The following is a 24160-nucleotide window of genomic DNA, read 5'->3' as shown; positions in this document are numbered from 1 at the left end:
GCAGGAGGCTCTGACATCCTTGAACTACAGCAAATATCCTATGTCTATGGTCCATTACCTCTGTTAAAATGTCCTGCCTCTCTTCTTTCCTTTTTCTGTGCCTTTTAATGGGGCAAATCAAATTTCCTTTATTCTCGTAGAATGTCACTTACTGCATTTTATGCCTCACTTTGTATGTGGTATAAGAGAACAGGAAGGAGGCAGCTTCTTCCTCTCCCCACCCTTCCCTGACAAACAGCTTGTCCTTCCCTCTCTCACAACCCTAGTCATACTGGATTATAATTATCTGTTTGTTCATCTGTTTCACTAACTCTGGTGTGAGCTCTTTGGGTGCCCATTCTGTGCTCGTGGATAGTTGTATCCCCAGATCTCAACCTAGGGGAGAGAGGCACCACATAGAAGATACTCAAAGTTATGGAAATAGATACTCTCCTTAGGGCAGATGAGGACAGTCTAGATGAGGTTAAGCTTCTAGAAAGAGTTCTGGATGTTACAGTGATGTATCTTGAGGCAGAACTCAATCAAATCATTCTCTAGCTTTCTTACCTTGGAAGAACTAGGTCAGCTCTTTAAATCCCACAAATGTGGGCTAATAATGAGAAATATCATGAGGTGGGAAAGTGCATGGACATAAGAGTGGAGTTCCTGATCATGTACAAACAGAACTTCCATGAACCCAAGAGTAGACACTGCAAGTTTAACAGGTTCTGTGAAGGTAATCTGTCCCTTGATGTACCGAAGGAAATAAAATTTTATTACCTGCTGAGAAAGCCATGAAGTAGTCACTCTTCTTAAAGTTGCCACTCTTGTCCAGGAAGTGGCCAGGGTCAAACACCTCAGGGTTGGGGAATTCTTTATCATCATGCAGCACAGAAGTCAGGGATGTTAATATGGTTGTGCCCTGGAATGAACAGATGAAAAACTGAGTTATAAAGAAGTCACGGAGCTGGAAGAAATGTTGGAAATTACTTAGTACACTCTTATGATCTATAGATGAGGAGAATCGGGTCCAAAAAAGAGCAATGACATTTCCAGGCAGACATAACAAGTAATAAACAGGTATAATTTTAAGGTCAGTGGCAGTGACCCTGCTAAAGTAGCTTCCAATTACATTTGAAGTCCTAAGTACTCAGGGATTTGATTGTCAAGCCTTCTGAACCCTATCTCTCTTCCTTATCATGACATTTGGACACCAGAGTATGTCCCCACCTGCCAGCCTATTTCATTATTTCAATTTTCACACATCTTATATGTGAAATATGGCTTAAAGTGGATGTCTCTTTGGGCTCTCAAAATGTCCAGACTATCTGTTTATAGATAGATTTAAAATAGAAGTCTGATCTAATTAGAAATTATCTCTTCTGGGATAATAACAACAAGCACAGTAACAGCTATTGACATGAAATTTGTTTTTCTTCATTTAAAAATGTGGAGGAGCTCTTCTTTACAGATGAATCTCAGCAAAAAAAAAAAGAAGAAGAAAAGAAAAGATAGATGAGATAATAAATTAGAAAAATTATCATTTTTCAAAAATGAAGGTTTTCAATTAATGCTAAAACTATTAGGTGAATGACTTGGGAAGCTGGATATTCAAAGTCTTAAAATAAAATGTGGTAGATTTTTATTAGTTATACATGAAAACAGAACCTCTGCAATGGAGCGATCTGGCAGACGCCATTCTATTAAGTGATGAACATGGCGTCAACAATAATGAGATAAGTGACATTATAGCCCCTGCATCCTTAATAGAATTCAACGGTACATACACACCAACTATGTAGTTTTCTTGCCAAAATTGTAACTGGAATATAATCTTTAGAAGACAATCACACAGAACTAGACTGATGAACATTTTATATGACAACTGGCCTAGACTCTTCAAAAATGTCATTGTCATGAAAGGGAAGTAACAAACAGAGGAAAGAGAACCATTCTTGATTACAGGAAATAAAGGGATAAGAAAATAAAATTATATACTTCTTTCTTGATTGAAAACTAGACTACAAAAGAAGAATCTATAGAGGATATTTTTTAAAAACTACGAAAATTTAAACATAGGCTATATATTAGATAATATTATATCAATGATAATTCTTTGAATGTGAATCATATTGCTATTTAGGAGAAAGCCCTTGTTTTTAGAAGACACATACTGAAGTATTGAGGTGTTAAATGTAGTAGGTAGATATTTAGATATAAATGTAGTTATATATATATACCTTCATATATAATACATGTATAAATATATACATAATGTTATTTAGATTTAAATTTTTTTAAATATAAAGTTGGGGGAAATTCCATCCTCTGAATTTATCAGAGAAAAAAGTCTATCATTTTGATTTTAGAAGTTTCCCCTTACATGCTTTTACATAATTAATGTGTAAAAATGTTTCTTGAAGATACAAAAGTAGATATGTTTTCAACAAATGTTGATGGAACTATTGGATATTCATTAAAAATTGAAATGATGCATTACCATTACCTCACACTATAAATAAAAATTGACTTGGAATGGATCACTGATTTAAAGTTGAGTTAAAAGTATAAAACTTCTAGAAAATGATATGAGTAAGTGTTTGGGAATTTGTGCTGGCAAATATTTTTTAAATAGGCCACCAAAGCACAAATAATAAAAGAAATGATTGATAAATTGCACATTAAAATTAATAACTTCTAGTCTTTGAAAGATGATCTTAAGAAACTAAAAGAAGAAGAAGCCACACACTGTGAGTAAATATTGTAAAGCATATATCTGATAAAGGACTCATTCAGAATATATAAAGAGCTACAACAATTCAATGACAAAAAGCAAACAATGTCGTAGAAAATAGGCACATAATTTGAGCAGGCACTTTAAAAAAGAAGATACATGATGGCCAATAAGGACATGAAAAGTAGCTGTGCATTATTACTCATCAAGGAAATGGATGTTAAAAGAAAATGTGACATCATTACACAAGTTGAATAGTAGCTAAAATTCAAAAAGACTAACCATGGTGAATACATTGAGCAAATGGAACTCTCATGCATTGCTGGTAGAATGCAAAATGGCACAACCACATTAGAAAACAGTTCATCAGTTTTGTATAAATTTAAACACTTATGTGACAATCCCACTCTTTACGCATTTACTGAATAGAAATGAAAATATGTGTCCATACAAATAACTGTATGAGAATGTTCATACCACTTTTATTAAAATAGCCAAAAGCTGGAAACAGCTAAAATGTCCACTACTGTTGAATGGATCATCAGTTTGTGGTATTCCACATGACAGAATACAACTCAGCAATAAAAGAGAATCAACTACTGTTACATGCAAAAATAACAATGATTCTGATCATGCATTTTCCTGGCTGGGAAATAAGAACTTAAAAACATGAAAGAGACATAATCTGGGCACATGAAATACAAATGGCCAGTCTAAAACTCAGAGGAAGTCATCCTTGCCCAAAAGACTGTTTTATCAGCCATCACAAAATTATCTCTAAGCAAAAAATTTTACCCTCTTCCTACTTTTCCACTTCAACTCATTAAAATTGAACATTGTTCTTCTTTGAGGTATGAATACACAATCTCATAAATGAATCTGCTGGATCGTAATGTATTTCCATTTTTGGAATTGTCTGACATTCTAGAAAGGATTATGATGTGTACACTATAGAATTTATGACACTCCCAAAAGACTATAGAGTAATACCATATAATTAGACACGTTGATATATTTTCAGCAAAATAAAAATATTTGCAAATGTGGATAAATAAAAATGTGTATGGTTCATTTCAATTCAAGTCAGGGTTTTACCACTCAGTGAAACTGCACCAGATTTACATTTTACTTGTATTTTCAGGACTTTCAGTATTGCAAAAGTGAGGATGAAGGATTTCTAACCCCACATTAGGAAAAAACTTTTAGATCCAGGCTAGCCAACACAGTAGCTACATGCCACACTTGGTTCTTTATATTTAAGTTGAATTAATTAAAAGTAAGTAAAATTAAAAATTTACTCCTCAGTTGCATTAATCATATTACAGGCACTCAATAGGCATATGTGGCTAGTGGCTACTGCATTGGACAGCACAAATATGGAACATTTCCATCACTGCAGAAAGTTCTATTGGACAGGGTTGTCTTAGACTAGTTGTCAGCAAACCACAGCCCATGAAAATCTAGCCTGTCACCTGTTTTGGAAAGCCCACTAGCTAAGAATATTAAAATTGAAAAAAATAAAAAGAGGAATAATATTTTGTGACAGGTAAAAATTACAAGAAATTTAAGTATCACCGTCATAAATATTGGAACACACAATCTTATTTCATTTATGTATGGTCTATGACTGCTTTTGTGTTACAATGGCAGACTTAAGTAGTGGTGACAGAGACCCATTGCCCCAATATTTACTATATGGCCCATTACAGAAAATGTTTGCCAACTCCTGTCTTAGACCATTATCTCCACCTAGCTTAATCGCTCCATCCTGTGATAGAAGAAATTATTGATCTGACTAGAAAGAGGGTAGATAGAATCAGCCACTCACTGTTGCATATTTCTATACTGGGCTGTTCCATGCAGAAGGGAATGGCCCATTCCCTTGGGTTGTGGGTTGTCTAGACTCAAAAGCCACCAGGCACAATGTGGTCTGCCATGCAGAGAAATTGATGAGCGTGCTCGGCAGGCGCAATGCTCCCCACAAGCATGTCCTCAAATCTGATGTAGTAGATGGGCGAGACTGGCAATCTCTATCTGATTCCTTAGTCCATTTCCCACTTAGTTAGCAATAGGAGGACAAACAAGTCTTATTAATATTACCCTCATGCCCCAATATTAGAAAATAAAAGCCTTTGCCTTAGTGTTTTTTGTTAAAAAAGAACAGTAGACTTGAAGTCCTAACCTTTGCATCAGATCTGTGATCTCAGGGCAAGCTCCATTACTTCTTGATAAAGTCCTCAATTGACTCTTCTTCAGAAGATGGTGATAGTAATTGCAACCTTATCAAACTTATAATTCTTTTTCCCTCATGGAAACATAATTTTTAGTTATACTATTTTTATTTTATTAGTAATATGTGTTGGGTTCAAGTGGAATGGGGTAGCTTGCAGCATAGCAAGTATAAAATCTGAATAAACATAAAAACTATGTGTTGGAAGGTATTGCAAAGTTGTTAAAACAAAAACTTTTCTCAAAATTCCAGAGATGAGAGAATCTCAGAGAGGTCACCTGACGCCTACAGTCAATTTTAGACTGTCTTCATTTCCAGTTCTGAATGAGAGTAGGAAGCATTACATCATTCTGACTGCCTAGTGGAGGAGAGAAGAACTCTTTCTAGGAGAAGACAAGCTCTCTGAAACACTCCAATTTTTCATATGTAGTATCCCAAACTTACTAGGCATTCCAAAGAGCAACTATGCGGCCAGAAAAACAAGAGTTGGAGGAGACGGTAATAAAATAGACTCAAACTAGGTAACAATTCCCACCTCATTTTATGAGGCCAACTTTACCTTGATATCAGAAATCTGACAAGAAAATTTTGAGAAAGAAAATTGCAGGCCAATCTCTCTTATGACTATAAACATGAAAGTCCAGACCAAATAGCAACTCATATCCAGCTGTGTGCTTATATTTAACATATGTATATTTAGTGGAGAAAAGGAGGCCAAAATATATGACAACATCAATAGATGCAGAAAATCCTCTGACAAAATTGTACACACTTTCATGTCAAAATATCATACAAAGATAAGAGAAGGCAAATTTCCCTAATCTATAAAGAATATCTACCAAAGTGTATATAATACATGACTATCAGTTGTGCAATGTTAAACCCCCATCACCTCCTGGGGATAGAAAATGAAACAGGGAGGTCCTCTACCACCACTTTTTTGAACACTATCCTAGAAATTCTAGTCAATGCAATGATGCAATGAAGAGAACTTAAAATCTTGAGTACTAGAAACTACAAAGTAAACAAAACTAATGAACAAATGAAACTCATAGATACAGAGGACAGATTGGTCTTTGCCAAAGGGGAGGGATGTGGGTGAAATGGGTGAAAGAGGGACAAACTTCCACTTATAAAATAAGTCAGGGAGATATAATGCACAGCATGATGACTATAGTCAGTAATATTGTATTGCATATTTGAAAGTTGCTAAGAAAGTATATCTTTAAAGTTCTTGTCACAAGAAAAAACATTTCTGCTAACTTTGTATGGTGACAGATAACTAGACTTATCGTAGTGATCATTTTACTGTGTATACAAATGTTGAATAATCATTTTGTATACCTGAAACTAATACAATGTTGTATGTCATTATACCTCAATAAAAACAGAAACTAAAAAAACATTAACCCATTCAGCAAGATTGTGTACATTGAAACGTTCAATGAATCTACACACAAATTATTAGCAACGATTAGTAAATTTAGTAAGTTTGCTACAAAAAAGGTCATCAAAATAATAAAATTAATTATATTTTCATATACCAAATACAAAGAAATGGAAAAGTTATTTTTAAAATTATACAACTTAGAACAGCATCAAAAATATTAATTCCTGGGCAAAAACTAACCAAAGATGTGCAAGCCATTGCACTGAAAAGAAAACATTATTGAAAAAAACAAAGAAAGCTCAAATAAATTAGAAGCATATGCCATATTCATGAATTCAAAGATTCAACACGTCAATTCTTTTCGAAATACCAGCTCTTTTCAAAATGATCTGTAGATATAATCTCACCCTGACAAAATCCCAAGGGAGTGTTTTGGGATATTAACAAACCAATACTAAAATTTATTTGAAAATGTAAACAGGTAAGAGTAGCCAAAACAATTTTGAAGAAGCAGAAGAAATTCAGAACACTTAGACTGTCAGCTATCAAGACCTGCTATAAAGCTTTATAACACAAATTGGGTAAGATACAATTCCTTCAAGCTACCAAAAGTATGATTTTTGCATTTCTCTCATCTTGTGTTGATAGAAGAGTGGAACCATGTTGTGAATATGGAAACTTCAGGGGTGCTGAGGTCACTATAAGAGAAACAAATCTTACCTTAGGGATGAGGTAGTTTCTGAACTTAATATCACATGTCACTGCATGAGGAAGGTTGTTGGGGACGAGGTTAATGTATCTCTGTATCTCATGCACCACAGCATCAGTGTAGGGCATGTGGCTCTTGTCCTGCATGCAGGGGCTTCGGTCTCTGCCAATCACATGGTCAATCTCTTCATGGACTTTAGCTGATAAGATATAAGTAAGACTGATGAAAAAGAAGTAAAATGGCACATTTGTCACAACAATTCAAGGTTACATTAAGAATTATAAAGATGTCCCAACATCATTATAAACATAAATTATATGCCCATAACTTAGAGAATTGCTATAATATAGATACATACCACTCTACTACAAGCTAGGCATTCGATATATCTGTCTATACTTATCTATTACCATATAAGATAATTTACACAAATAGAAATGAAACTTTTCAAACTATAAACAGTTACCATATTAACTGAAGAAATCGTTGTTTCTTCACTGCATAGAGGAAAACAAGAATAAATGTAAATTTATGTCAAAAGTAATATATGATGATTTTGGGGCCAGGCTAGTGGCTCAGCAGTTAAGTTCGCACATTCTGCTTTGGCAGCGTGAGGTTCGCTGGTTTGGATCCTGGGCGCGGACCTAGGCACTACTTGTCAAGCCCTGCTGTGGCAGGCATCCTGCATATAAAATAGAGGAATGTGGGCATGGATGTTAGCTCAGGGCCAGTCTTCCTCAGCAAAATAAGAGAGGTGGATCGGCAGCAGATGTTAGCTCAGGGCTAATCTTCCTCAAAAAAAATAATGATGTTTTAAAAATTAAATTCTACAAGTGGATCTACATGTATGTAAGTCTTTGTGTGTGTGTTTGCACATATGTATATGCAAATTGCGATGGTATCCTCTTCAACCTCCCACTCCCCAGGGCAGCCTCTTTGAATCATTCTTGCTGTTTATTCTGAAATGCATATTTATATTTCTAAATAATGATTCTACTTCTGTTTCTATTTATTCATTTATCCAATTTTAGGCAATATTTAAGGAAGTCCTGGTATGAGTGATGAGAATTTATATCTCTGCCTCCACTCCATTCAAAATACACATGAACAGACACACACACATACACAGGCACTTCCCTTCACTTCACTTTCACCTATATATTTTGATCATAACTTTGATTATATCAATAAGCACTGTTTATACCATTATAACCATAAATATTGTTCACTGGTAGGATAACCATAATTATTTTTAATTTTACATGCTTTAAAACTTATGTTTGAACAATTTATATCAGTTCCTAAATTTCTAGTTCGCAATTCAGAATTACTTCCAAATGTTCAGGTAGATGTTTTAAACTCCTAGTAATAATTTTCAAAATGCTCAAACCTCAGATTATCAATTTCTTCTCTTTATTTTTCTTAACTTCCCTCACACCTTCTTCATCTACTTAGTACAATCCAAACCGGTTGTTTCCCAGGCCTGGGCCCAAGTACCCTCCCTGAAACTTCCATCCCTCTACAGGAGGTCTTCTGATTCCTGGAGCCCATGACCAAGTTTGACTTGGTGTCAAATGTTTGGATGGAGCATATCCTCCAGTATCTTTCTAAGAAGGTGGAAAGAGGAAGTAAAACTGTTGGTAAATATGCACATCTGAAAATATCCTTTTTCTATTAATGCATAAGATGATAGTTGCTCTTGAGAATTCTGATACCCTTCTGATTCCTAATCTCTTATATCTATGACCAGAATTATCTCTGAAAGTTTTATGATTTTAACTTATCCCTGATGTTCTGAAATTTCATGACACTGTCTCTTGAAGTGCATGCTTTTATTTCATTTACTCTGCTGGACACTTGGAGAGAATGTTCTGTCTTGATGGTGGAATATGTAGGTCTTTGATTTAGAAACTCTCTCTTTCCTGTGAGAGGAAAACAGTTACCTGCTCAAAAAATTGTAGAGAGAATCTGTACAATTGTACAAACCTGTACAAATTGAGGAGGGAAGCCTCCTGTCTTCTGCCTCATTCTCCCCTAACTTTATTAGACACTTGGTACTTCCAACTAGTGAGAATTGTGGGGATTTTAGGGACACAGGTTAGCTTTTCCATGTTGGTGAATCTTCTTCTGACCTTCAGGCTACAACTTCATCTTCTCTGTTGAGGTAATTATCACCCTCCCTTCTGCTCTCTGTGTTTCAGAAATTTGTTGAAGACATCCTGGGTGCCTCCTATACTCTTCTCCGACTTCAAAGGACTGATTAATTCTCATTTGTAATTAGTTTATGATAATTTCAATGAGACTCTGACACAAGAAAAGATAATGTATGCTTCTATTCTGCTTTGTACATCTGGAACTCTTCTGAGGTAATTTGTAAAGTAAAATTGTTCATAAAAGACAAAATTATTTACCCCCCCCCCAATTTTTATTTTGGCAAACCCAGTTTCCTGGAAATAGACTTCTGGAATGATAAAATTCTTTTAGGCATGTCTTCTGTCTAAATAGCAACACCTTTCTTATGAATATAACTTTTTAGAATACTTCTCACACTGTAGAAATTTTCCAAGGCTGCCTAATTAAGTTTCTAGAATTTCCACTTATGCTTCTATAAGAAGAGTTTCCATCTTCCCTACCCCAGCACTAGAACACTGTATTTTCAGAATGAGGAAAGATTTCTGCAAGAACCTACCTACTCTTCAAAGTGGTCTCTTCTTATGGAAATGAATATTCAATCTTAGATCAATTCGTGATGGCTGTTGCCTGACACAAATCACTTCCCAGTGGAATCCAGACACTACACCAAAACTTTATTACTTTCTTACTACCCACACTGTACTTCACTTCTCTCCATCATCAACCCCTGTTGTGCAAGGTTGTCTTAGTATTATCCCTTCATTAAGTTTGGACAAATTATAACTAGTGACACAGAAATTTCAATAATGAAGCTTCTCTAAGAAAAATAAGTTGCAGGAGAGTGACAGTGTCTTGCTAGATTTGTATTCTGAAATTCACCCTTTTCATCATGTGTAGTCATACCTGTGACCTCTGGATGCTTTAACAGAAGCAGGAGTCCATATCTCAAGGTGGTGCTCGTTGTCTCTGTCCCAGCAGCAAATAAATCAAATGCAGTAGTTACCAAATTTTCAACAGTAAATTCAGAGTATTGGTTGTACTTTTCCTAGGAATGATTTAGAGCAATTATTTGGTAAGTTGGTTTACCAACATATTTGAATGTAATGAATACAAAATAACTTAGACTGTTATAAAGCTAAACCATCCTAGAAACTGAATTGTGCAGTATTAGAAAAAGCTACTGTATGCTAAGGCTGACTGCAGAATAGTTGAACCAATCTTCATTTCTTATCCTCTTAAACCTTGCTTGCCTAAAAATTCCATTCACTATCATTTTTTCAGTTAGGTTGGCTTTGCAACGTATCTTTTTGTGAATGAGATATAAGCAAAAGCCAGTTAGTGCCACTTATCTTTCATTCTTCTTACTCAAAACACAGATGTGAAAGTGGAGGTCAGGCACACATCATCTTGGGACAGCAGTATTCAAGCATGAAGGTGAAGGTCTGTATACAAAATATGGTGAAGGAAAATGGAAGGTGCCTGACCTTGTGATAATTCAGGGCTACTGTACTAACCCTAGAATGGCTCACCAGGAGACTACTTGTATATAACATAAATCAACAAATTATTTGTTTAAAACATTGCTAATTGGATTTTCTCTTATTTGTAAATAAATATAATCTTAATTGAGAAATGGGTAAATTAAGGCCATATCATGGAAGATGTAATAAGCCTAAAACAAGAGTATGCAATTGTCTTCTCTGTTAAATAATTTAGTTGGACTCACTATTACCTACAGACTCATTATGAAGTGAAGTTGTGCAAAAGCTAATATGGCAGCACATCCTAGGGCAGATTGCAGAGAAAGAGAATGGATTCACGAAGACAAGATGGGGCTGGCTACTATTATATTCTAGATATTCTGTCTCTCTCTCTCTATATAGATATATAGGTAGGTAGATAGATGGATAGATAAACATTTGAGATATTGAGAGAGAGAGAGAGAGAGGGAATACATATATATATTCTAACCAAACACTAGGCCAGCATTAATTTAATGGTCCTCTTGTAATCTCCAGGTGACCTGTGGCATGTCTAATATTATGCAATCAGCACCATTAAGACATACTTAACCCTTTGAACAGGTGTACTTCCTAGACATAGACAGTCACCGCCCTTACTAAGATTGGCTTTCCACAGTTTTCTAAGCTTGTCAAATCAAAATTAGTTTAAATTCAGTAAGAAGAGCAGAGTACTCATAAACCAATATTAATATTTTATATGTTGATGTGAATTTGGATATTTAGTGGCTATGTGTACATATCCAATTAAAATTACACTACACTATATAAAGCAATGTAGAAAAAAATTGAAGAAGTGCTAAATAAATAGAAACAAATTCCATGTCATGAATCACACACTTAATATTGTTAAATGGCATTACTAGAGTAATACCACAAAGATGGCAGAATAGGAAGTTCCAGGAATCACTCCCGCCACAGAAACAACTATTGACTTGGTATGAACTGTCTGAAACAACAATTTTGGGACTCTGGAGTCTAGCTGAACACTTACAGAATCCAGGGGAGTGATTTATCAGAAAGAAGTTGATAAATTTCTGTGTCTGATGTATCAACTACCATTCTCTACACACTAGCTCCCTGCAGGCATCCACAAGGACAGTGGTCCTCATACCTGTTGCAGATTGTTAGTCATAGGGTGGGCAATGGGGACCTTGTCCTACAAAAATCAGGGTTGTGTGTTGATTGCTTGCTTTTGATCATAAATGGCTAGCACAGAGGCTGGACATTGTATACATTACCAGAGGTTGCATGAACTTTTCCACTTGCATTGGCCAAGGTGATTTAAATGGATAGAATGTTTTTTTTTTTTCCCAATTCTTATTGGATTTAAGGAAATCTCTGTCAGGTCACTGACTGACTGTGGAGATCAGAGAACAGAGACTTCAGTGACCTCAGAAGATTAGAAAAGTTGTTTGGAAATATCACTAAATAAATAGATTACTGAAGACCTCCTTAAGTAATAAAAGCAATATCTACAAGCAGAAAGAATCTTATTTCCAAAGTTACCACATGACAATATTTAAAATGCTCAGTTCCCAAAATATTACAAAGCATTCAAAGAAATAGGAAAGTATGGCCCATTAACTGGAAAAAAAAATAAATTAACAGAAATCATCCCTGAGGAAGCCTGTACATCAGACTCAGTAGATAAAAACTTTAAAATTAAATTTCCTAAGTATGCTCAAAGAGCTGAAAGAAACCATGGAGAAGGAACTAAAAGACACTAGGATAACAGTAATAAACAAGTATAATATATCAAAAAAGAGAGAGAAAATATTAAAAAATATAAATTCTGGAGCTAAAACATACAATAGCTGAAAAAATTTTAAAAATTCACTGGAACAGTTCAACAACAGATTGGAATAGGTAGAAGAAAGAAACAACAAACTGTTCAGTAAAGACAGTAAAACTGGAATTACCTAGTTGCAGTAGCATAAAGAAAAAAGAATGAAAGAAATGAACAGGGACTAAGGGACACCGTGAGACATACCAACATACACATTATGGGAGTCACAGAAACAGAAGAGATAGAGAGGGGCAGAAAAAATATTTGAAGAAATAATGGCTGAACACTTCTCAAACTTGATGACCAGCATGAATCTACATGTTCAAGAATCTCAATGAAATCCCAGCAGAATAAACTTAAAGAGACCCACACAAGACAGATTTTAATTCAAAAATCCCCCAAACATCAGGGGCTGGCCTGGTGGTTTGATGATTTGGAACCTGGGCGCAGACTTACACACTACTTATCAGACAATGCTGAGGTGGCATCCCATATATAAAAATGAAGGAAGATTGGCACAGATGTTAGTTCAGGGACAATCCTCCTTACTAAAAAAACAAAAACAAAAAACCAGAAGAAACCCAAAGAGACTATCTTGAAAACAGAAAGAGAAATTTACTCATCATGTACAAAGGATCATAAAAAAAATGCAAGAGCTGATTTTTTCATCAGAAACAGTGGAGGCCAGAAGACAGTGGGATAGCATATTTAAAGCAGCAACAGAAAACTGACTTATCAAGTCAAAAGATTATCAAAAAGAGGAATAAATTTCCACATTCTGTCCTGGCAGGTAAGGAGCTTAGAAATTTCCACTCAATCCTAACAGAAATAAAAACTGAACAAACTAAAAAATGAATAACACTTCTTAGAGTCATCAGATAAGTGAAGTCATAGGGAAAAGCACTGCTTCCAAAATTGGAGAGACAGACAAGTAGATACAGAGAATCATGATTTAGCAGAGCATAAACCCATGAGGAGAAACTCCTGCAGGAAGCGGTACCAGGGTAGGAAAAGCTAAACCACAATAATGAATTGCTGGAGGCTTAGCGTGGGTTAGTCTGAGAGTAAAAAACTCCACGGGGACCCAAAGTCCCTTAGACTCTTCTTATTTTTCTTAATTCTTTTTTCTCTTTGTTGTTCTGATTGGGTGATTTCCATTACCTTGTCTTTGAGGTTGCTGACCCATTCTTTTGTATCATTCTGCCTACTCTTGATTCCATCTAGTGTATTTTTCTTTTCAGTTATTGTAGTTTTCAGCTTCAATTGCTTCTTTCCTATATTTTCTCTCTCCTTGTTGAAGCTCTCACTGTGTTCACCCATTCTTCTCCCAAGTTCAGTGAGCATTCTTATGACCATTACTTTGAACTCTTTGTCAGGTAGATTGCTTATCTCCATTTTATTTAGTGCTTTTGCTGATATTTTGTCTTGCCTTTCATTTGGGACATATTCCTCAGACTCCTCATTTTGCCTAATTTTCTGTGTTTGTTTCAATATTTTACCTAAATCAGCTAACTCTCCTAGTCTTGAAGGAGTGTCCTTACATAGGAGACTTCTTGTGGGACCCAGAAATGCAGCCTTCCCTGGCCACCTGAGCCAGGCACTCAAGGGATATCCCTTATGCGGGCTGTGTAAGCCCTCCTGTTGCAACTTGGCTCCAACTATGACATGTTGGTGGGAGGGGCTTTCTCTCAGCCTGCTGCAGAGTGCAATCATGACAACTACGGTGCATTGGCAGTTGAGTCAGGCCCATGGCTCAGCTTCTGGTTGCATCCACATCTGCTGTAGCACATTGGTGGGTAGGGCCAGTCCCAGGCTTGCTGCTAGGTACATCTGTGACTGCTTTGACACAATTGTTGATGGGGCTATTCCATGGCAGTCTGCTACGTGCATCAGCAACTGTTGCAACACATTGGTGGGCAGGATTGGCCACTTTACTGTTTGAGAGGCATGTCCATGACTGCAGGAGTGATTTGGTCAGTGCGGTTTTCAGTGAGGTGCACCCACTGGGACTAGCAGATTAGAGAAAGAATTCCAGAATGGTACCCATCAATGCCAATATTATCAAGGTAGACTGAGATTGCAAAAATGGCTCCTGTTAGTGTCTCAGTCCCAGAAGGGTCTTGGTGGTTTTGTGCCTCACTGGCTGATGATTTAAAGTCAGTAAATGAGTTTGTTTTATCTGTGTTCTATGCATTTTTCAAACTGGTGTATTTGTGCTGGTTTCCATGTTAAGTTAATCTACACCAAGCACTTTAAGAGCAGGTTTTGCATCCCATATAGTTTTATAATTTTCCTGGACATAATTCTCCTTGATTTTCAAAGCCCAGTGTTTGGGGGTCTTGTCTTTCCTGTGCAGGATCTAAAGGTTGTGGTGACTGATGTGGAGCTCAAATCCCTTTAATCCTCAGGGAAATGTTTCATACCTTTGAGATCTCCCCTGATTGTGGATTGTTGTGGCTGTGGTGTGTTTTTTCTTTGGTGAGCCCATGACTCTGCCTTTTTTTCTTGACTTGATGCTGTCCTTTTATCATTAGTTTTGGAGGTTTTGTTCATCCAATCTTCAGGTCTCCTTCAGAGGGAATTATTCCAAATGTAGTTGTAGATTTGGTGTCTGTGGAAGAAGGTGAGTTCAAGATCTTCCTATGCTACCATCTTGAACTTCTTCCCATATACATATTTTAAAATGGATTGTAGGTGTAAATGACAAAGCTAAAACTATAATACTGCTCAAAGAAAATATAAGCATAAATCTTTGTGAGCTTGTATTATGTAATTCTTCTTCACATCCTACAAAAAGCGCAAGCAACCAAAGAAAAAGCAGATAAAGTGGACTTCATCAAAATTTACAAAAAATCTGGTTCCAATGACATCATGAAATAAAAAGATAACCTATAGAATGGTATAAAATATTTGCAAAATATCTGATAATGGATTTCTATGTAGAATACATAAGAACCCTTACACTTCAATAATAAATAAAAGCAAATAACCTGGGAAAAATGGGCAAATAATCTGAAGAGATGTGACTCTAAAGGATATATGTAAATGGCTAATAAAACCATGAAAAGATACTCAACATCATTAACGATCAAGAAAATGCAAATCGAAACTACAATGAAAGAACATTTCACCCATTAGGATTGCTGTAATCAAAACTACATATGATAACAATTGTTGATGTGAATATAGAAAAATCAGTGCCCTCGTACACATAGTGGGAATATAAAATGGTGCAACTGCTTTTTTGCCTGTGTTTTCTTCTAAGAGTTTTATAGTTTTAGCTTTTCCATTTTGATTTTTGATTGAGCCACAATTCCTCAAAAAGTTAAACACAGAGTTACCATTTGACCCAGCATTTCCACTCGTAAGTGTATATCCAAGAGAAATAAAAACATATGTCCACAAAACACTTTGTACACAAATGTTTATAGAAGCATTATTCATCAGAGCCAATAAATGAAAAAAGTGAAATGTCCATCAATGAATGAATGAATAAATAGGGTGTGGTATATCCACACAATGGAATATTATTGATCCATAAAAAGGAATGAAGTCCTGACACATGCTACAATGATGATACACTTTGGAAACATGCTAAGTGAAAGCAGTGCTCTCTGCTGTGCTAAGTGAAAGAAGCCAGTCATAAAAGACTACATGTTGTAATTTTGACTTCTATAAATTTGTGAATTTGACTTATATAAAATATGCAGAATAGGCAGAAAGGAGATTAGTGGACAGAAAGTAGATTAGTGGTTTCCTAGGGCTGGGATGTTTGGGGAAAAATGGGGGATGTCTGCTAAAGAGTATGGGGTTTCCTTTTAGAGTGATGAAAGTCTTCTGAAATTGATGGTGATGATGGTTTCAGAACTCTGAAATTACTAAAAACCATTAAATTGTGCACTTCAAGTGGGCAAGTGGTAGAATATGTGAATGATATCTCAACAAAGCTGTTACAAATAATAAATTAATCTGGACCTTAGATACATTGTGAAGCCAGAGAAACAATATTGTTTTAAAATATGGTATTTAGGAAATAACCACTTGAAATAGAAATACCAGAGATCTTAGAGCTCTCCCTGACCTTAGATTAATGAGGAGGCTTCACAGCATCAAGGAAACCCCAATAACTGTGTACAAAATATGGTGAACTCATGTAGGTGCATTCTTCTGGAAAAGTGTCCACACATTTAAACAGATTCTCAAATTAACAGGGCACAAAAAAGAATAAGAATCATTATTCTAGAAGAATAGAAGGCAGAGAATAAAAATAATTTGCTTTTTCCCTCTTGTAGTTTCTTCAAATCATTTCATCTTCTCATTTTATTACATCTAGAACACATGATTTGAAGGTCTAGCTCAAATTCTATGGGTAATTCTCTGAATATCATCTCCTTCAGCATCTTTGACTCACTTCACATCTTGCCCTAATAACTGGTTTTTCATATCTTTACAGTGTTACAAAGTAGTTGAATAAAATTGGGATGGCCTCAGGGGAAAGAATTTTATTCTCTAAAATTAGCTCTTTCCAAATTACTTTCGTTGTTTTTTTTTGTTTTTTTTTTGTTTTTTTTTGTTTTTGTTTTAAAAGATTTTATTTTTTCCTTTTTCTCCCCAAAGCCCCCTGGTACATAGTTGTATATTCTTAGTTGTGGGTCCTTCTAGTTGTGGCACGTGGGACGTTGCCTCAGTGTGGCTTAATGAGTGATGCCATGTCCATGCCCAGGATTCGAACTGACGAAACACTGGGCCACCTGCAGCAGAGCGCGCGAACTTAACCACTCGGTCACGGGGCTGGCCCCCAAATTACTTTTGAATCTATCTCACCTCACATCAGTGAGAACCAGGTGTCTTCATGGTATCTATAACCCTTTTGATCCAGTTTTTCAATTTAACCCTATCACTATATAAATTCATCACTCAAATCTTTGCCACCTTAGTTGAACTTCTCCTATGGGACATTTCATCTCATCCCTGAAATCTCCTACATGAGCCCTTGTAATTAGGCTCCCATCCTTCCCTCTATACTAAAGCCACTCTCTATAGAACTCCTCTGACACAAAGTCTAATCAAATTCAGTGACCTTCCCGGGGACAGAATTCTTTATTTCTCAATTTTGTCTGATCACTTCTTCTAAAATGTTGCTTTTGCTTTGACTTCCACAGCAAAGCCTAATTGATTCTCTTCTTAGATGGCTGAGAATATGACAAGATGGGCAACTTTGACTTCACTCAAGATTCCTCTGCACTTCTATGGCCCAGATTGCCATTAAGTCTAGGTTTGAAGAAATGAAAAATCTCCAAGCTAGTCCTTGAGCTCCATTCTCATCATACAGAGCCCTCTACAGGATGCACAGGATAATTTTCCTAACTATTATATGAATTCCATTCTTGTTTTGGCTTATATTTCTTCCTTATCAAATCCAAATTTTCCATGCCAGCATTCATGCTTACACATTACTTGACAAACACCAACCTACAACTCTTTATCCAAAGTCATTTTCAGTTACACTCAATTAAGGCTTCCCTTTTCCATTTACTTAATCTTTTTGCCAATACACACCTCTGAACTTCTGCATACACCATTCAATACATCAGAAATTCCCTATCCTGTCCTTCACTGAAAATATTTAAAGACCTACTCAAACCTCAGAACATGCCGGAAGCCAACATTGGTCAAGCCTTTCCTTCTCATTCTTCCATATGCTGCTGACTAGAAATGATTATTTCCATCTTCATTTTATGTCTTAATATTTTGTAACATTTTTGTAATTGTATCTATTTCACCTGAGTTGTATACTCTGTCCTTCCTCAAGCATATTATTTACGCCTAAGAACAGGGTCCATGTATTCTAGTCATTTAATAATTTAATTTTAAATTTTCTGCGATGCTTAGTGCAGATCCATACATATAATAAATACATAAAGTGCTTGTCAAGAATTTTTTTGTCTGACCATTTAAACATCCCTGGTAGCTACAGAGTTAATCAATGAACCACAAAATGCACAAGCAATCAAATAATTGAGCTGTTGTTAACATTTTACCTGTTCCATTTTGATCAGGAAACAATCAATGAAGTCTCGAGGATTATTAATGTCTAGAGACTCTTGGTGTTCTTTTATTTTCTCCAAAAGATAACTTTTTATATCAGCAACATTTTTAAGTAATTTTTTATGCCTCCCTGGGATATAATCAATAACAGCAGGGAAATTATTGCAGACCTAAAAAAGAAAAGAATTATTAAATAAAAAACATTTAATGTATATATACACCAGGTCCTGGTTAGAAATTGTTATTATAAAAATGAATAAAATATGATTTCTACCTTGAGGGGGAAATTTTCACTGCACATATATAGTAGTTCTCTATGCTTACAAAGTTTTCAGAAAAAGAACTATGACCAGAGGATAAAGATGACAATCATTTCCTGTACTCATATATAATTTTTAAAAATAAAAATGACAATTATATAAAATCATTCACTTTTTACATCAATTCTTTCCGACAACCTGGAAATATAAGGTGGCATGAATTGCTGATTCACATTTTGTAGATGAGAGTAGAGGTTAAGAGAGTTTGAGTAACTTAATAAAGAGCATAAGCTAGTCTCTGCTATTTCTCATTTACATCAAGAGCCTTACAAACAGAATCAGTACTTTAGAATGGAGAGAGTCTTGAAAATACCTAGAAATCCAACTGAGCATTTTATGGATAAAATAACTATGCACAAGAGCAATTAAGTGACTTCTCTGAGATCACACAGTTATCTTTGAGACTGAATACAAGACAATCCAGCTCAGCATAGGGTGAAATTGTGCTTGTTTAGGGTTCATACACCACAAAACCCAATCATTTTGTTATTCCTAACCCAGATATCCTGCCAGCTAGGATCCCAACTGAAACATCTGACATTCCCTCTCTGTTCAGAGTTTCTGGCAGCCACTGTGCTCCCAAACATTCTCCTTTATATCCTAAATTAGGATATTTCTTCCAAGTAATGTGATGAGGAAGTCTCTAAGTGTTGATTGGAGGGCAATCCTTGTGGATAATGGAAGCCTTTCAACAAGAGCTTGGATATCCCTGAGTGCTATGGCCATAAATTTTGGATAGTCATCAAAATAATTTATGGAAACTGGGCTTTGAAGTTTAGTGGAAAAACCACTGGACAAGGAGCAAATGGACTTGAATTCAAGATCTGTATTTGGGCATTCATTTTCTTGTGTGTAAAATAAGGAGCTTGGCCATCTTTCCCAGAAGTTTACTCCATGACACTAAACTCTGAGCAGGACTCTGGTATTCAAACACTCACTTGACAGTATGGTCCCTATAGAATATTAGGCTTGTCAGAGAAAAGAATATCAATGGATACTCAGAAAGGATTTTGTCTCACCTGCGCCCATGGGGAGCTCAGAATATTGGCATTTTCGTTGAATAATTCCAACAAGTTAAGAACATTCTGATCTGTATAATCAAAACGATTGTGGAAAATAACGGAGCAGATCACATTGCAGGGAGCACAGCCCAGGATAAAAGTGGGATTGCAAGGTGAGGCTAAACAATTGGAAACATTTAAAAATAACATTAGAATATACATATAAAAGTGTTTATCTTTGAGATACCAGAGAAAATAATTTTAGAAACTTTAAAGCAACATTTACCTAGCTATTCCCTTAACAGGGAAAATTTGTAATGCATAAAATCAACATATGACTTTTACGCTAAACTTGAGTTAACCATTACATCCCAGCTAGTTTAATAATGGTTTTCCTAATACTCTATTCACATACACCACTTATTTTTAAACCATTCTAAAGCAGGGTACCTCTTATTTTGGAGGGATATAGTGCACACTTAAAGAGGTCACTTTTGAAAACACTGAATAATTTATCCACACAGAATCACTTCTATCTTAAAAGGCTATAAGCAATCAAGGACTGATATAGGAAGAAAAATTGTTAGTAACTTCAAACTTTTTGTATTTAGTGAATACTTGAAAGAACTGTTTGTAAAACAGTAGAAGGAAAGACTAAAGAGACAGAGATTATGGGTGAATTTCTGTATTTGAAGGAACAAATGTAAAAAAGGAGAATGCACAGAGGATTTCTTGGAAAAAAATCTAACATATATGAACAAGAGTACCCTCAAGAAACAAGAAAAATCTCAAATAAACGTCATATACCCTACCTAAAAGAACTAGAAAAAGAAGAACAAACAAAACCCAAAGTCAGGATAAAGAAGGAAATAATAAAAATCAGAGCAGAGATACATGAAATATTAACTGAAGATCAATTAAAAGGATCAATGAAATCAAGAGCTGGTTCTTTGAGAAAATAAACAAAATTGACAGACCCTTACCCAGGCTCACTATGAAGAAAGAGAGAAGACTCAAATAAAGAAAATCAGCAATAAAAGAGGACAAATTACAACAGACATTACAGAAATACAAAGGATTATAAGAGAATACTATGACAAGCTATATGCCAAGAAACTGGATAACACAGATAAAATGTATAAATTCTTAAAATTATACATTGTTCCAAAATTGAATCAAAAAGAAATAGAGAATCTGAATGGACCAATCGCAAGCAAAGAGATTGAAACAGTAATCAAAAACTATCCCCAAAGCAAAAGTCCAGGACCAGATGGCTTCTCCAGGGAATTCTACCAAACTTTCAAAGATGACTTAATATCTATCCTTTTCAAACTCTTCCAAAAAATTGAAGAGGAGAGGAAGATTCCTAACTCCTTCTATGAGGCCAACATTACCCTGATACCAAAACAAGACAAGGACAACACAAACAAAAAAATTACAGGCCACCATCACTGATGAACATAGATGCAAAAATCCTCAACAAATATTAACAAATCGAATACAACAACACATTAATAGGTACATACACCACGGTCAAGTGGGATTTATTCCTGGGATGCAGAGATGGTTCAACATCCACAAATCAAACAATGTGATATACTACTTTAACAGAATAAAGAATAAAAATCACATGATAATCTCAATAGATGCAGAGAAAGCATTCTACAAGATACAATATTCATCTATGGTAAAAGTTCTTAATAAAATGGGTATAGAAGTAAGGCACCTCAAAATAATAATGGCCTTATATAACAAACTCACAGCTAACATCACACTCAACAGTGAAAAACTGAAAGCTAATCCTCTGAGAACAGGAACGAGACATGGATGCCTACTTTATCCACTCTTATTCAACATAGTACTGGAAGGTGTAGCCAGAGCAATTATGGAATAAAAAATAAATAAAAAGGATCCAAGTTGGAAAGGAGGAAGTAAAATTGCCACTATTTGCAGATGACATGATTCTATACATAGAAAACGCTGAAGAATCCACCAAAATACTATCAGAAATAATCAACAAATACAGTAGAGTTGCAGAGTACAAAATCAACATACAAAAATAAGTTGCACTTCTACACACGAACAGTGAACTAGCAGAAAGAGAAATCAAGAATACAATTCCACTTACAATCACAAAAAGAAAGAATAAAATACCTAGGAATAAATTTAACCATGGAAGTGAAGGGCCTATACACTGAAAGCTATAGGTTATTGTTGAAAGAAATTGAAGAAGACAAAGAAACGGAAAGATGTTCCATGCTCATGGATTGGAAGAATAAACATAGTTAAAATGTCCATTTTACTTAAAACTATCTACAGATTCAATGGAATCCCAATCAGAATCCTGATGACATTCTTCACGGAAACAGAACAAAGAATCTTAAAATTTGTATAGAACAACAAAAGACCCCGATAGCCAAAGCAATCCTGAGGAAAAAGAACAAAATTGGAGGTATCACACTCCACGACTTCAAAATATACTACAAAGCTACAGTAATCAAAACAACATGACATACATATGGTCAATAATTTATGACAAGGGAGCCAAGAATATACAGTGGTGAAAGGAGAATCTCTTTAATAAATGGTTCTGGGAAAACTGGGCAGCCTCGTGGAGGAATGAAATCAGACCACTATCTTACACCACACCCAAAAATCAACTCAAAATGGATTAAAGACTTAAACGGGAGAGCTAAAAGGTAGGAGATAAGCTCCTTGACATTAGTTTTGGCAATAAGTTTTGTATTTGACATCAAATAAAAGGCAACAAAAACAAAAATAAACTAATGGGACTAGATCAAACTAAAAAGCTTCTATACGCCAAAGTAAAATGAGAAATTTCCATTTCAAACTGAATCCCAGGTAAGGCAAACAAAAAAGTTTAAACTGATAAATGGAGTCCTTTATTTCTTCATTTCATACATAGAAAACAAAAATAATTTTCTACATTAGGAAATAGAATCCACCGTCTCCAATTAGTCCCCAAATTTAATTTATTTGGGCAAAATGGCCCTCTTATGGACCTCTGGGATATTATTCTGTAAAGTCATCAACAGAATAGTATATTTTAATAAATTTTAAAACTCGATCATCATTTTGTCAATTCTATCATTTTATAGGTAAAGAAATGAGAAGAAAAGTGTTCTTTTTGGTGGAGATATGCAAAATGGAATGGTAATCAAATGATCAGTAAACTTTATATATAAAAAGCTCCCAAAGGCACTTCTATAGATTTAATGAGAGGTGACTTGAATCAGAGACGATGTGAAGAAACAAAAGGGCATTGAATAACAGGAAAGCTGTTGAGTTATCTGCTCTACACCAGGCTCCTTTACACATTCCAGGGTTCTAACCTTTCAAAAAAAATTTCACTTTAGCCAAGGAAGGGAAGAACAATTTGAAACACCTAGAAGATGTGTGTGTGAGAGAGAGATTCACAGGTAAAATTGAATGTACAGTCTTTCCTTTTACTTCATTTGGGAGATAAATTTTAATACAGGTCACTTTGGAATCCAAGCAGAAAATCAAAATCATCGTGAAAAGCACTTCACAGGTTACTAGAGCTGGTAGTGGGAGGTAAATAATTACCATTTAATTCTAATCAAAATTCCAATAAAGATGGGGGGGGCGGAATGAGCAAAACTGAAAACAGAGCCAATTAGACTTAGGGAGAAGGATTAATATTAGTTGATGTCTAGTTAAATAAATCATTATACAACTTGATATTTGTTTATTTTGCAGAATTATGCTATAGTATGTATATTCACAAAATATGTAACTCAATATAGTAAATAGTGGCTAATAGGAAATAATTCATGTTGATGGTTTTAAAATCATGCTTTGTTTATGTGAAAATTACAAAGATATGCCAAAGCAATTAAAACTATATATTAAATTATAAGCCACATATAGCATCATTACTGGTGGAAACTAAGCAGGGACATTGGAAAAAACCCTCAGACTGAACAGTGAGAATGAACAAACAAATACAGTCCATTAATTGAGAGAACAAGCCAGTTAGTTAAGCAACATAAGGGTGTGAAAGGTTATTCACACTTGACAAGAGCTTCTTGGTGAGATCTTCTGGAATAGTTAACCCAAATTACGCTATGGGGAAAACAATGCTCTTTAAATTAAAAAAAAAATAGACTCAAAACTTTCCACTTTTACAGTATAATGATTTGAAAATAAACAAAGCTGGGACAGAATAGGATTAAATGACCTTTTATGCCCACATTGTATGCACAATCATGAGTGTACACACACAGCAAGCAGACATATGCAAAAACTCCCTTAGCTCGCTGCTT

The 24160-nt window shown here is 35.3% G+C and overlaps 1 protein-coding gene across 1 annotated transcript in view; it reads right to left on the bottom strand.

Annotated features, from left to right (window-relative positions):
- LOC106846094 (cytochrome P450 2C19-like) overlaps window positions 1–24160 on the bottom strand; it is a 36001-nt gene that overhangs the window by 9573 nt on the left and 2268 nt on the right. The window contains exons 4-8 of the mRNA XM_014864671.3: window positions 19872–20032; window positions 18526–18702; window positions 10079–10220; window positions 7054–7241; window positions 760–901 (exon numbers count right to left, since the gene is read on the bottom strand). Of these exons, the coding sequence (XP_014720157.1) occupies window positions 760–901; window positions 7054–7241; window positions 10079–10220; window positions 18526–18702; window positions 19872–20032 (810 nt within the window). The remainder of the gene's footprint in view (window positions 1–759; window positions 902–7053; window positions 7242–10078; window positions 10221–18525; window positions 18703–19871; window positions 20033–24160) is intronic.

Source organism: Equus asinus, chromosome 2 (genome assembly GCF_041296235.1).
Source record: "Equus asinus isolate D_3611 breed Donkey chromosome 2, EquAss-T2T_v2, whole genome shotgun sequence".
In the NCBI taxonomy this organism is placed as follows: Eukaryota; Metazoa; Chordata; class Mammalia; order Perissodactyla; family Equidae; genus Equus; species Equus asinus.
The sequence above is the reverse complement of the archived record's forward strand: the minus strand, read 5'-3'. Positions and strand labels throughout refer to the sequence as shown.